Source organism: Ovis aries, chromosome 10, assembly GCF_016772045.2.
Source record: "Ovis aries strain OAR_USU_Benz2616 breed Rambouillet chromosome 10, ARS-UI_Ramb_v3.0, whole genome shotgun sequence".
In the NCBI taxonomy this organism is placed as follows: domain Eukaryota; kingdom Metazoa; phylum Chordata; class Mammalia; order Artiodactyla; family Bovidae; genus Ovis; species Ovis aries.
The window spans coordinates 17004733-17019219 of record NC_056063.1 but is presented as its reverse complement, the minus strand read 5'-3'; the positions used below and the strand labels follow the sequence as shown (position 1 = coordinate 17019219).

General features: G+C 39.2%; 1 protein-coding gene across 4 annotated transcripts in view; it reads right to left on the bottom strand.

Moving 5' to 3' along the window:
* Positions 1-14487, bottom strand: part of LRCH1 (leucine rich repeats and calponin homology domain containing 1) — a 220934-nt gene that overhangs the window by 57258 nt on the left and 149189 nt on the right. For all 4 annotated transcript variants that reach the window (XM_027973552.2, XM_027973554.2, XM_027973551.3 and 1 more), the window contains exons 4-8: positions 13513-13618; positions 8047-8183; positions 7122-7249; positions 5521-5584; positions 2205-2307 (exon numbers count right to left, since the gene is read on the bottom strand). In XM_027973552.2, coding sequence (XP_027829353.1) covers positions 2205-2307; positions 5521-5584; positions 7122-7249; positions 8047-8183; positions 13513-13618 — 538 coding nt within the window. The remainder of the gene's footprint in view (positions 1-2204; positions 2308-5520; positions 5585-7121; positions 7250-8046; positions 8184-13512; positions 13619-14487) is intronic.

The following is a 14487-nucleotide window of genomic DNA, read 5'->3' as shown; positions in this document are numbered from 1 at the left end:
TATATGGTGACCCAAGTTTTATCTTCCCTATATGATGTGAGAACAAGGTGAAAAACAGAGAAAGAAGGGGAATAAAAGTAAAAGAAATAGAAAACCCAAAATCTAATCATCAAGGCCTCTTGATCTAAAGCAGTGGGACGGGGGTTGGGGGTGTGGGAGGAAGGTCCAAAAGGGAGGGGATATAGGTACACGTATAGCTGAATCTTCGTTGTGCAGCAGGAACTAACACAGCTCTGTAAAACAATTATCCTCCAAATAATAACATTTTTAAAAGTCACGGCCTCTTTATGGCTTAGTTTCATATGAAAGAAATGAAATCTGCTGTAATATTTTTTAAGGAACAGAGAAGAGAAAAATATACAAGTGGGCTTTTTTGCACTCCCAGCAACATGTGACAAGTAAGTATTTCAAATTCAAAATTCAGTGAATAGTTACTGAGCAACTACTAAATAAATGGCAGGTATGATGCTAAACATTCTTGGAATTTGAAAAACTGGTGAACATGGTAAGAAAGTGTCGGAAAGGACAAAAATAAGGATCCAAAATCATAACACGAGAAGTGACTATGATGAGGGCCCTATGGAGGGGGAAGTGCTGTCTGTCAGAGCTCATCCAACTGGTCATGCTCTAGATGCTGCAGGACAGGAGGAAGGAGCAAAGGCGGATCCCTTCCAGCTGCTCTGGAGCTGGAAAGAACTAAGTAGGACCACATCACCTTCAAGGATTTCTGCCTGCCTGCTAAGTTGCTTCAGTCGTTTCTGATTCTTTGCGACCCCAACGAGTCCTAGCCCACCAGGCTCCTCTGTCCGTGGGATTCTCCAGGGAAGAATACCGGAGTGGGTCACCATGCCCTCCTCCAGGAGATCTTCCCCGCCCAGAGACTGAACCCATGTCTTATGTCTCTTGCATCGGCAGGTGAGTTCTTTACCACTAGTGCCACCTGGGAAGACCTCAGAGACATCCAGCCAGCAAAAAACAGCCACTTCTAGAACAGAGGGAACAGTTAGAACTGGATATGGAACAACAGACTGGTTCCAAATTGGAAAGGAATATGTTGAGGCTGTCTATTGTCACCCCGCTTATTTGACTTCTATGCAGAGTACATCATGTAAAACGCTGGGCTGGAGGAAGCACAAGCTGGAATCAATACTGCTGGGAGAAATGTCAATAACCTCAGATATGCAGATGACACCACTCTTATGGCAGAAAGTGAAGAGGAACTAAACAGCCTCTTGATGAAAGTAAAAGAGGAGAGTGAAAAAACTGGCTTAAAACTCAACATTCAGAAAATTAAGATCATGGCATCCAGTCCCATCACTTCATGGCAAATAGATGGCGAAACAATAGAAACAGTGACAGACTTTCTTTCCTTGGGCTTCAAAATCACTGCAGATGGTGACTGTAACCATGAAATTAAAATATGTTCCTTGGAAGAAAAGCTATGACAAACCTAGACAGCATATTAAAAAGCAGAGACATTACTTTGCCAACAAATGTCCATTTAGTCAAAGTTATGTTTTTTCCAATCGTCATGTATGGATGTGAGAGCTGGACCATAAAGAAAGCTGAGTGCCAAAGAATTGATGCTTTTGAACTGTGGTGTTGGAGAAGACTCTTGAGAGTCCCTTGGACTGCAAGGAGATCTAACCAGTCAATCCTAAAGGAAATCACTCTCAAATATTCATTGGAAGGACTGATGCTGAAGCTGAAGCTCCAATCCTTTGGCCACCTGATGCAAAGAACTGACTGAACTGAACCAAACTTCCTCAGCTATAGAATAGAGTGCTTAGAGTACCCATGTCAGAGTTTTGAATTTTAAATGAGATCACCTTCACAGATTAGCCAATGCCTGGTGCATATGAATGCTCAATAAACAGTAACTACTGTATTATTGTTGCCATATTTCTACATATTTTAAACATAGCATTTGGAACTTAAAAACAAGCACTTTCGCCAGACTTCCCTGGTGGTCAGTGGCTAGGACTCCATGTCCCCAGTGCAGCAGTCCAGGGTTCGATCCCTGGTAGGGGAAATGGATCCTGATGCCACAAGTAAGAGCTTATATGCCACAACGAAATCCTACACGCCACAATAAAGATGGGAGATCCCCAGGTTCTCAACTAAGACAAGTGCAGCCAAATAACTGGACACATGTTGAAAACAAAACAAAACAAGCACTTTCTTCCCATCCTTCCTTCTCAGACCTTGAACTGGGCTAAGGCGATGGCAGGAGTCCTCCTTGGTTTGCTCTTCTTCCATGATGTTTGACATTGGCACATTGAGGCTAACCGTGTCTTCATCAGAAGGCTGAAAAGAAACAAGGCACTGTCTGATTCAAGGGAGAAGCGTTATCAAGGCAGATTAAGAGAATGTTTTGTGATCACACACACACAAAAAAGTACTGTGATTCCCACAAACGTAGTACTGATTAAAAGAGACCAAAGGGCAATGCCACTAAAATATAAATTCAAAGACGGGCAAAATTAATCTATGGTGTTTGAAGTCTGGATAGTGGCTGCTCTTGGGTTGGGGGGTGGGTGCATGAGGGGGTCTTCCTGGGTGGCTGGTACAGTTTTGTTTCTCTAACCAGGAACTGTTTGTGTGAGTGTGCTCACTTGTTCAAAATTCGTCAAGCTAACGCACACACACTTCTCTGTACGTACGTTTTGATCTGAAGTTTTTTCAGGGACCTGATGATATTTTCTAATCTAAGAGTCAGGACACTGAGAAGGACTGGATAACACCTGATAGAGTAAAGAAATAACTGGAAATCCACTACCAAGCTAGCCCTAAGTCTAATCGACTGCTATCATAGTAATGGTGCTCTGAGATCTGACAACAATACTGATTTACCAAAAGTACATTAATAAGGTTTCATGGGGCCAAATACAGAGGGCAGGCAGCCAGCCCCTGAAACATCTCATTTATTTACAGTGCATTTTACACACAACATCAAGTTTCAGTTTATTTCCCTGTTTAGGTAGAGGAAGCTGTTTTAAATATGTAAGAAGCTGCTTTAAATATAGTACTTAAAAGGAACATGGGTTCTGTGCAGTTTTCAGAATAATGCTTCCATTTAGCAATCAGACTTAGTTTTCCCTTGGGGTTGTGTTTCCCACACTAACTGATGAGGCTTGTTCAGATAATCTATGATTCTGTCACGCGTGAAATATGAAGCCTCACATCTCCGCTTTAGCCTCACTATTTCGTGAAGAGCTTTTCCAATCACAGGGATCAGGAACCCCCACAAGTTCAGGTGACTGTGGCTTGCTCAGAAACTCCCGAGGCTGTGACTTGTACCACATCGTGTTCATCTTACTTTTGGACACACGCACAGACTGTTCAGAGACTGGCAGGAAACAAATGTGCATTTCATTCATTACCCAGCTCCTTACTGGGCCTCACATTTGCTTTCTGCTTGTTTATCTGAGTGATAAATGCTAAATCAATCTGAGTGACAAATGTTAAAATTAATCGGACAATGGCAATAGCCAAAGAGGGGATGAGGTGTGAATTCTGAGCCTCACAAGGAGACGCTGAGCAGGGAGCAAGACTGACTGACCACAGATGATAACATATTCGCCAAATAAAGTGAAAATAGAAAGTTGCATGGAATAATTCAGAACCTTTATCCGTGTCAAACACACATTTCTTAGAGGTGTTCTCAGGTAACGAGACGACAATGTGCAAACAGGAAGGCAAAAAGCCAAAGGGAAACATGCACACTTTATTCTATTGAACATAATCCTTTCTGCAGTCCCTCCTTCTAACCCTCCTCCCACCTTTAAAAACTTAGCAAAATTTCAAGATATGCATCTAGTTTAAAAGGAGAAAATAAACCCTTGGCCTCCTTTTAGAATATTAGCATCCTACTTATACTAAGTGGGAACAAAAGGATAATGAAGTTCTTTGTTTAATGTTTTATTAATGAACTTAATTATCCTTAGAAGACAGACAAAGGATAAAGCAGAGCCTGTTTTAATTTAATAGAAAATAAGCTCGGGTGAGTAATTTCTGAAACAATGGGCTATTTCAGGGGACTTATGAGTTTTAATACAGCTAAGGGAGTTGAATTAAATAAAACTTACAAAGCAATGTGTTGAGTATTTTTTCCCCCAGGGAACCACAGTAAACTACTCATGTAGGTTCATGAGGGTAATTTCATTTTATTGATATTGGCCTTCTTTTTCTGCCTGTAAACTCTTCTTCCTTTTGAAATATTCTATATGAAAAATATTAAGGTATACTAATTTTTAATATATTGCCTTATGAAATATTTTGTGGGAAATAAATTTAAACATCTTAGCTACATATTAAATCTCAAATGCCTAAAGAGAACAGGGAAAAGGCAATTTTCCTGGATTTATATGTACAAAAGAGTAAAAATTCAGATTTCTTAGAGTAATTGAGCTACTGATCACATCTTAAAAGTGTATTATCAGTCGCTAAATCATATTTGACTCTTTGCGACCCCGCAGACTGTAGCCCACCAGGCTCCTCCATCCATGGAATTCTCCAAGCAAAAATACTGGAGAGGGTGGCCATTTCCTTCTCCAGGGGATCTTCCTGACCCTGGAATCAAACCCATTTCTCCTGCATGGGCAGGCTATTCTTTATCAATGAGCCACCAGGGAAGCCCTTAAAAGAGTATTACAATGTTTCAGAATTCAATAATCACAAAAACTCAGTATGTGAGTGGGTATGTATCTGTCGCTCAGTCCAACTCAGTAAGTTCCCTCAAAAAGGGAAGGCATCATGATGTGTGTGTGTGCGTGTGTGTGTGTGTGTGTGTGTGTGTGTGTGAAGGGGTCATGACACATCCATCCCTACCCCAGCTGTCCCTCTTAGCTCTGCTGGTCAAGAAACCTCACGTAATGATTTATTAGTGAAAGAGTTTGGGAACCTAACAAACTACATATAACAAATGTTCTAAATGAGTTATTTATAATCACTTTACAAAGCTCTAGTGTGGGAGGCCTCTTAAGTCACAAATCACCAAACTTTTATCCAATATTATCTGAAAAGAACACAATCTAAGAATTTCCGAAAAACAAATATTGCTGTAAAAATTATGGCTACTCAAAAATGCATTTCCTGTGGGGAACATGCAATGTACATTTGATTGCTTAACATTTATGCAGGCATATTAACAGCTTTTTCCTAAGTTACTCTGTCATTTAAAAACAAACACTGATATTTATAAAAATACTTCCTGAGTACTTGCACACCACTTAGTCATTTTATAATATTTATTAAGCATGCAAGAATATTCTAGATAATGTAAGGGGGGTGGGAGGAGGGGAAGGAGACAGGGACTCATTCTTGAGACATTTACAAACTATTAAAGATGCAGAAAAAGCTAACAACAGTTAATATGTATAGAACACTTGGAAAATTTCAAATAACTTTCACAGACATTGTCACATGTTCTCAGGCAACTGCCTTTATCCAAGAGTCCAGTGAATGCAAGTAGATGTACCTAGAGACACAGAAAGGAAAGAATCTGACCCCAAACTTCACCTCTGTGGCAGACAATCGCTTGTCTCCGTTATCACTCCCAACGCCCGAATCAGAATCCTTCTTGCTGGGTTATACGCCATCGATATTGAATTCATTTAGAAAAGAATCAAAATGACAAAGTTCAGAACAACATACATCAACTCATATCAAAATAATGACTTTGCTTTATAAATTTTTATTATTATCCAAAGGCAACAAATCAGTTGAATATTAAAGGATATTAAGACAAGGCTCAACTTGGGCTTCCCTCATAGCTCAGTTGGTGAAGAATCTGCCTGCAATGCAGGAGACTCGGGTTCAATCCCTGGGTCGGGAAGATCCCCTGGAGAAGGAAATGGCAACCCACTCCAGTATTCTTGCCTGGAAAATCCCACAGACAGAGGAGCCTGGCAGGCTACAGTCCGCTGGGTTGCAAGAGTCGGACATGACTTAGCAACTAAACCACCACCACCAAGACAAGGCCCTAATGAAAATCAGATACTTGAATGGTTTGTTGGACAATGTTTTTTATTTAATTAATTAGTTAAATGTATTTTTGGCCTCACCATCAACACATGAGATCTTAGTTCCCTGACTAGGGACTGAACCGGCAACTCCTGCATTGGAAGAGCAGAGTCTTACCGCTGGACCACAAGGGAAGTCCCTGTACTGTCTAAAACAGAAAGTAAAATAAACTCCTTGTGTCCAGAGTTTCATGGATTTACTACCTGAATGGCCCGTTTTTTTAAATCCGGTAACAAATTTTCTCATTTTATTAATTCTAGCATATAAAAAAGCAAAATCTGTCAGTTGCTCTTACCTCTTATGTTATGAAAAAGTCCTAACTTTCAATAATTCTGTAAACTTTGATCCAGTGACTAAATAAATTTGATAGTATGTTTAAAACAATAAAATAATGAATACTTCTTTTAAGCATTATATAAATGTACCATTAAGGTAGGCTGAGATCTTAAGTCACTATTTACTTTTTAGTAAAAAGTTCAGGAAATATTTCTGCAATTAATACATCTCAAAAACAACCTGCATGTCTACAAATGTGTTCAGTGTGAGAATTCTGTTCTCTGAAAATTCAAGGCCCGATTCATGCCACAAAATGGTCAAGGACACACGAAATGACTGTAAAGTTTCCATTCTAAACAGAAAACGTCAAAAACTATGCATTTTTAAAAGACTATTAAAAAAATAAAGCCTGCACTGTTTCTTAACAATGTTCCAGAAGCACAGTAAAAATTAACTTAGAAAACCATGTCTCAATTTGATACATTTGTTCGAACTGATAAGTAAAATATATATACATTTATATTACAGATCTTATTTATAAGGCCATACATAAACAGGTGTGTATATACATGTGCACACACATAGGCAGCACTCAAGAAGGACTGATTATTGAATTAGGAGAGGGTAGATGAGATTCAAAGACGACAAAATATTATCAACATTACCAATTTTCCCTTTCTTATTCCAAAAGTGGCTGAGACTCTGATGTATAAAACTGTACTGGTTGAGTGAAACAGAAGCAGCTGAGGGGTTATTTACTGGGAGTGTGTTGGGCTAAGCAGATTATAAACGGGGCTTCCATTGAGGGCTGTCATACTCACCCGTCTTCCACGTGCTGGTGTAAATGTGGCCTTTCCATGGTGTGGAGATAAAGGGAGTCTGTTGTCTTAATCTGGCATGCTTGGATGCTCAGATACTTGAATATGTGCACTTTGCCCTTGGTGCAAATCTAAGGGGAAATTAAGAATAAGTAGCTCCTTTTTTAAAGACAAAACAAAATGCAAACATCAGACATCTCACTCCGTATGTCTTAGTTCTTGCATTTTCACTTGAAGTAATATGTCAACAATGATCACCAAACTTGACTTCTCTAAAACAGGTAAGATTTTTAAGGCAATCACCTCCTCCAAATTCTACCTGAACAGGAAACTGTGCTCAAGAAATTTCTAGTTTCTTGGCACTAAACTGCAAAATTTTAACAGAAATATATTTATGTAAAAATAGTATAAAAAGTATGTATGTCATATGACTGACCTAGAAATGTTCCAATTCTGAAAGCATATACATTTAATTTTGTTCTCACATAGTTTAATATTTGAGCTTGAATCTTATCTCTAAATAACTGACAATCATATTTTAAAATGGTCAAACTCCATTTTTCAGCTAACTGTAAAGACTCTATTACTCCTTTCATAAATACACGCCATGAAAAAGTTTCAAACACACGCACAAATGATCAATACAACTGAGTAAGTGAAATAATCAAACATCATAATTCTGGAGCTGCAGTGACCAGAACAGCGAGGCAAATGCTGGTAAACAATCTGATGTCACAGAAGATGACATACTGTAGTCAGATGTACCCGAGGGTTTGGTTTTTAAAAAACTGTGACTGTTTATGATCATGTCTCACACATCAATTCTGCAGAATACATAAAAAATGATTCTGCTTAGAGCTGCTTAGGTACTATTGATAGCAGACCCCACCGCCCCCATCAGCAACAACTTTGCTGTGAGACCCCTCACCTGTGCTGGAGGAGACTGCAAAGGGTTATTCTCAAGCAGTAATACTTGCAGCTGTTTCATCTCTCTAAAACAAATGGGAATCACGAGCACTTTATTGCAGGAAAAGTCAAACTTTACCAAGGGAAGATCTACTAGTTCTAAAAGAACAGGGAAAAAAAAAGAAAAAAAAACTCAGAAAGCAACAAGATTAAGTGGCTAAACATTCAAAAAAATTTCTGCTTATCAGGAAATATATCATTTAGCATAATTAAAATCAAGTTGTGCATGAGGAATATACATTATATCTATATTGCATTGACCAAAAAGTCCGTTTGGGTTTAAGCAAAACTAAAAGACATACTTTTCATTTTCATCAAGAACTTTATTGAACAACATACTCAGTAACCAAACAAACTATTTGGCCAGCTCAATATAACATTTTACTAAAGAAGAGAGGAAAGCTTTCACTGGGGGCCCAAAAGTTTTAATTTATTGTTAGTTCTGATAAGAGCTGCAAACGTTACACATGCACAACATCTATTGTTTAAAAAGGCTTTTTTTTTCCAGCAAAACAATCACATAAGCCACACCACACCAAGACATGCTTATGTTTTAACTTCCAACTGTTTTCAAACAGCTTGCTAGCTTATGAATAACATGCTAATTATAACATATCCTTATGTATTCTGTGTATGTGGGTTGGCAGAATCTCAGAATGAGTTACTAGAAATATGTTCATGATTGTTTAACACCACTTTAAAAAATAAATGCTATCAAATTTGGAATTTTGCAACAGACCCTGTAATTCTGATTTGATTAGGCTTTATTCTACTGCTTTAAAAGAGGTCTTCTGTAGCTCCACAAACAAGACAGAACATTATATTTAGCATAAAATCCCCACCCAGTGGCAGAGCAAACACTCAGTAATTTCAAGCATTCCAACCGACATTGGCAGCTGCAAGAAACGAACTCAAATATATTCCATAGAGCAAAGAGGCTGAGCGATGCCAGACATGTAGGGTGACACGGGGCAAATCACTAAGATCCCTGTACGAGAGGCGACACAGGGTTCATTTCAGAACGGGCCTCACCACGTTTATTATGAAACCTGGTAAGGGATGATACGCAGTGCTTTCAAATACTCAAGGAGTTCTCAAGCAGATGAAGGTCAGGGACTATAAGAAGAAGAGGAACCAAAGGCAGCTACCTTGAGAAAGTATTGCTAATAACACTATCCCTCCACTCCCCCTGTACTGCCTGAGGGTTTTCACATTATTCAGCTAGACTACTTCATGTTCCACCAACAAAAGCTTAGCAACGGATCCCTTTTCTGAAGTCAAGTTGCTCTCGGTGTGAAGGGACATTCCCTCTTTCATACCTTAGTGAATTGCTCTAGATTAAAGGAAAGAGTCATGAAACCGAAATGCTGGCACAGTGGAACAGGATCATTGCTCATCAGCTCCCAAACTCAGGTCCATGATAGGCAGGCAGTTGTGTAAGAGAAACCCAGGATGTGTATGTTTTTTTATTGGAATATAGTTGATTTACAAAGTTGTATTCGTTTCAGGTGTACAGCAAAGTGATTCGGTTATACACACATATGTATGTATATATAAGACCCTGATGCTGGGAAAGATTGAAGGCAAAAGGAGAGGGGGCAGCAGACGATGAGATGGTTAGATAGCATCGCTGACTCAATGGACATGAATTTGAGCAAACTCTGGGAGATGGCAGAGGACAGGGGAGCCTGACATGCTGCAGTCCCTGGGCTCACAAAGAGTCAGAAACGACTTAGGGACTAAACAACTACTATATACATATGTTTTTTCAGACTCTTTTCCCTTACAGTTTATCACAAGATATTGAATATAGTTGCCTGTGTTATAGAGCAGGGCTTTGTTGTTTATCTATTTTATATATATAATAGTGTGTATAAGCTAGTCCCAAACTCCTAATTAATCTTCTGGTAACCCTAAGTTTCTTTTTTATGTCTGTGAGTTTATTTCTGTTCTGTAAATAAATTCATTTGTATCTTCTTTTAGATTCCACATATAAAAATGTTATCATAAGGTATATGTATTTCTCTGTCTGACTTCACTAATCTCTAGGTTCATCCATGGTGCTGGGAACGACATTATTTCATTCTTATTCGTGGCTGAGTAATATTCCATCGTATGTACACACCACATCTTCTTTATCCATTCATCTGTTGATGGACAGTTAGATTGCTTCCATGTCTTGGCTACAGTAAACAGTGCTGCTGTGAACATCAGGGTGCATAGATCTTTTCTAATCAGAATTTTTGAAATCTAATTCAAGCTGGATGTGTATTTTTTTAAATTGCCCCCAAGGAATTCTCTGCTCAAACCCATCTCTGACCAGTAGCAGGATAAGTGATCTTCCCCAGGCCTCACTTGGCCCAGCTGCCTTGATGAAGTGCTTGGACAGCAGTGGGAGGTAGGCAGGAGGTGAGCCCTGGGACTGCACGGAATCAAGAAACTTAAAAGGAAGAGCTCTTTCCACTTCATTTTGTTTCTGAAAACAGAGCTGAGAATTAGGGGGACTCTATATAAAAAGAGTATCTCTTTGCTGTGACTTCCAGTAATATGAATCCATCTCTCCAGTGGTTGACTCGACTCTCACCAAGTTAGCTTGGCAAATCAGGACGAAGTTCAACCGGACTCTGGCTCTTCAACAAACTGTCACTTAAAATGAAGACTTTTAAGCAAGACTAGAGAGCTAAGCTCATGGAAGATATGGCAGAAGGGGAAAGAAGGTGACTTAAAGTAAAAGATGGTTTTTATAATGACTATTCCTGTTAGTGCCTGTTGGGGACACAATTACCATCTTAGTTTAGGAACGCAAGAACCCGATAGTTTCAGAAGGAAATGGAAGAGAAAATGGTAACTCTGCTCAGAAAAGGTCAAAAGAATAGGAAAAGAGGTGGTAAGAAATAACAAAGAACAATGAATCCCACTGCTCTCTGTCCACTGCAAAGAGAAGCAATGAATGACTCCCTTAACACTCTTGTCTGTTCTGGTCCCAGAAAGTACAAAGTCAGTCTCCCTACTGCATTAGGAAAAACACCATAAAACTGATCTGGGCAGTAAGGCCACAAACGTTTCCCCTCCTCCTCAGATTGAAAGTATATAAGGAGGGATAGTAAAGAGGAAAAGTAAATGAGCAAACACTAAAAGTCTTTAAATTCACTGCCTCAGAGCATTATCAATGCTCTCTTGTTAACAGAGTTCTCCAGAGTGAAGCAAAAAGACACTTGATATTCAGGAAATTATTTTTTAAAAAAAGATCTTCCAGTAAACTAAAGCTTTAGCTCTTGGTGTTTATTAAAATATGGAACCTGAGAAAACAGAACTATGGAAAGCTTAGGAATTTGTAACCGATCTTTTTAGAAGGAATGCTTTTAAGTTAAGAGAGAGCAAGGAACAGTGTCAGAAACAAATCTCTTGATTTTACAGATGCACTTTCTTCCCTCATGTTTCTATTGCAGAAAACTGTTAAATGATTAAATTTTTATAAAAAGAGTTCAATAATTAGTGATGATTTCTCAACAATTAACATAAAAGCTTAAGTTTAAATGAAAGTTTTCTTTAATGCTATGAAAGGTTATATGCTTACAGATTTGCTGTCTATATAATAAGAGTTTTTCCTTTGTACTTGCTCAAACCAAGGAAACAATTTCATCCATTGAAAAGCAGAACTGCATAATGACAAAATGAAAAATCACTGTTTTTATGCCAAGTCATCTCAAGTAATAAAGTGATAAATCTTTATGCTTAGTTTCTAATTTTCCTTCTTTAAAATACTAGTCAGGATGAGAAAGGTGAAGATGGAAGATAACACTTAAAGCAGATGACATTTTATAAAGTTCTTTCCCTTTCATGAGCTCCATTTTCTTGCTGTGAATAACGAAGCCTTTCAAGCCAAAGATCATGAAACAGGAACAGAATAATAAAAATCAGGCAGTTCTAAAATAGCTGTGTGAGGGTCTGATTAACCAAATGCTGACTGTTTCCAAATATACACTTTAGCTTTGAGGTATATTTGCAAATATAAATTTGAAATAGGGCATGTCTAGTGTGCTCAAATGAAAAATGACAGAAACCAGTGTCATCTTGGAAAACCAGAGTATGTTCTGGAGAAAGCATTCAATGCCACATTGTTCATCAACTCCTCCCTGATTCAGGTCCAAATGAGGATCCCAAAATGTGAAATTCAGATCCAGCACCACCTACAAGGCTGCTTATCAAAGTTCTTAATGGCCTAACACTTCTGAATATATATATCTTTTTAACTTTTTATTTATTTTTATTATATTGAAGTAAAGTTGACTGACAATTTTTTTGTATTGAGTATCTTTTTACTTGAACTTCAACACAACATCGTATCAGAGGGCACAATATGGAAGCCCAGAGATGCAGAGAAACGTTTGCCTGAGTCTGGCTCCTAGGCGGTGCTATCTGTAGGGCTCTGAGTTCCTGCTGTGTCTTTGGGGACTTGAGTCTCTAGAGCCATCCTTGCTCCACGCTTCAAGAAATGCATCAAAACAACCAGAGCTAGGGGTCCAAATTTCACTTCAGGGGGCACACCCTTGCCTGAAGCATGGATCCAAGACATCCTTACTCCAGGCCTCAAGAAATTCTTCAAAACCACCAGAGATAGGGGTCCCAATTTCACTTCAGCAGAGGCATACCCTGGCCTGAAGCATGGATCCCAGACACAAGGTGTTTCCTGGATCTGCAGGACCAAGCACAGCAACTGACTGTTGGCTGGACAGGTGAGGACATCAGACGTCCACACCAACAGCAACTCATGTTGCCTCCTGATAGGAGCTGGATTATGTGCCCCCCAAATTCCTATGTTGGAACCGTGACCACCACCACCCCCCAAAGTTCCTCAGAATGTAACTGTATTTGGAAGCACACAGGGCCTTTAAAGGGTAAGTGAGTTAATGGGGTTATTAGGGCAGGAGGGTCCTAACCCAATATGATGGGTGTCCTCACAAGAAGAGGAGGTTAGGACACGCACAGCGCGAAGTCGGCATGAAAACGCAGAGAGAAGATGGCCCCCTGCAAGTCAAGGAGAGAGGCCTCTGAAGAGACAAAACCGACCACCACTATGATCTCAGACCCACAGCTTCCAAACTGCAGGAAAATGCATTTCCATTGTTTAAGTCACTCAGTCCTTGGTACTTTGTTATGGGAATCTGAGCAAATTAACCACACACACACACACACACACACACACACACACACGGCTTTATACAGGGGAATGATTTTGTTACTGAAACCCTTGACTAAAATTACAACGTGAATGTAACTTCTCTGTTAGCTACACATGAAATTCAAATTATAATTAATATTAACAGGTACACACAAACATGACTGGATTTACCTTCACAAAGGTTATTAAAAAATAATAAAAGTCTTCTGTTTGATTCATTTTTCCCTCTATTTTTTTTTTTTTTACCTTGTGGTAAAACTTTAAGGTAATTTCTTCTGACATTCAGTTCTCGTAGGGATTTCAATTGCCCTATCTGCTGAGGCAGGGCTGTGATCTCGTTGCAGCTGACGTCCTGCACCGCAAACAAAAAGAGAAACAATAAAGGCCTTTCACTGGGAAATCAAGCGTTTCAGGGGAAATCTCCTTAAGGAATTTGCACATTAGGATAACTATACAGGTACATTTTTATATTGGTCTCCAGGTCCGAGGCCGAGAGGCTTAGCACAGAGAAAAAGAAGAAAGTACGATGCTTTATAAACATCCTCTGGGGAGAGAAAAGGTGAAAAGAGGCATGTTAGTAGCCTTTGGTAGCTACTCTCAGGCTGCTGCGTTTATGTGCTTCAGTCTTACTTAATTCTCACAACAGATCCATGGGACAATATTACTGGCCTAATATGCACAGATCAGAAAAATGAGGCCCAGGGAAGTTCTGTCAATTGTCGAAGGCTTGCAGAGTAAACACTCAGAACCAATTTCCAACCCACTGTTCAGCCACTACCCTACCTCACCAGAGGCTCACAATTTACAGTGTCTAACTATGTATAGTAATGCATTGTTTAGATATATTATTTATTTTAAATGTAATTCTTATCAGAAGGCTGAAAACTTTGGACTGGAACATGCTTATAAACATTTACAAGCAAGACTGTGGAGGATGGAGACTGCGTCTTCTCTGCCTTGGAAAAAATAGTACTCCACTGGTAATCAACAAAGGTCCATCTAGTCAAAACTATGGTTTTTCCAACAGTTGTGTATGGATGTGAGAATTGGACTATAAAGAAAGCTGAGCACAGAAGAATTGACGCTTTTGAACTGTGGTATTGGAGAAGACTCTTGAGGGTCCCTTGGACTGCAAGGAGATCAAACCAGTCAATCCTAAAGGAAATCAGTCCTGAATATTCATTAGAAGTATTGGTGCTAAAGCTGAAACTCCAATCCTTT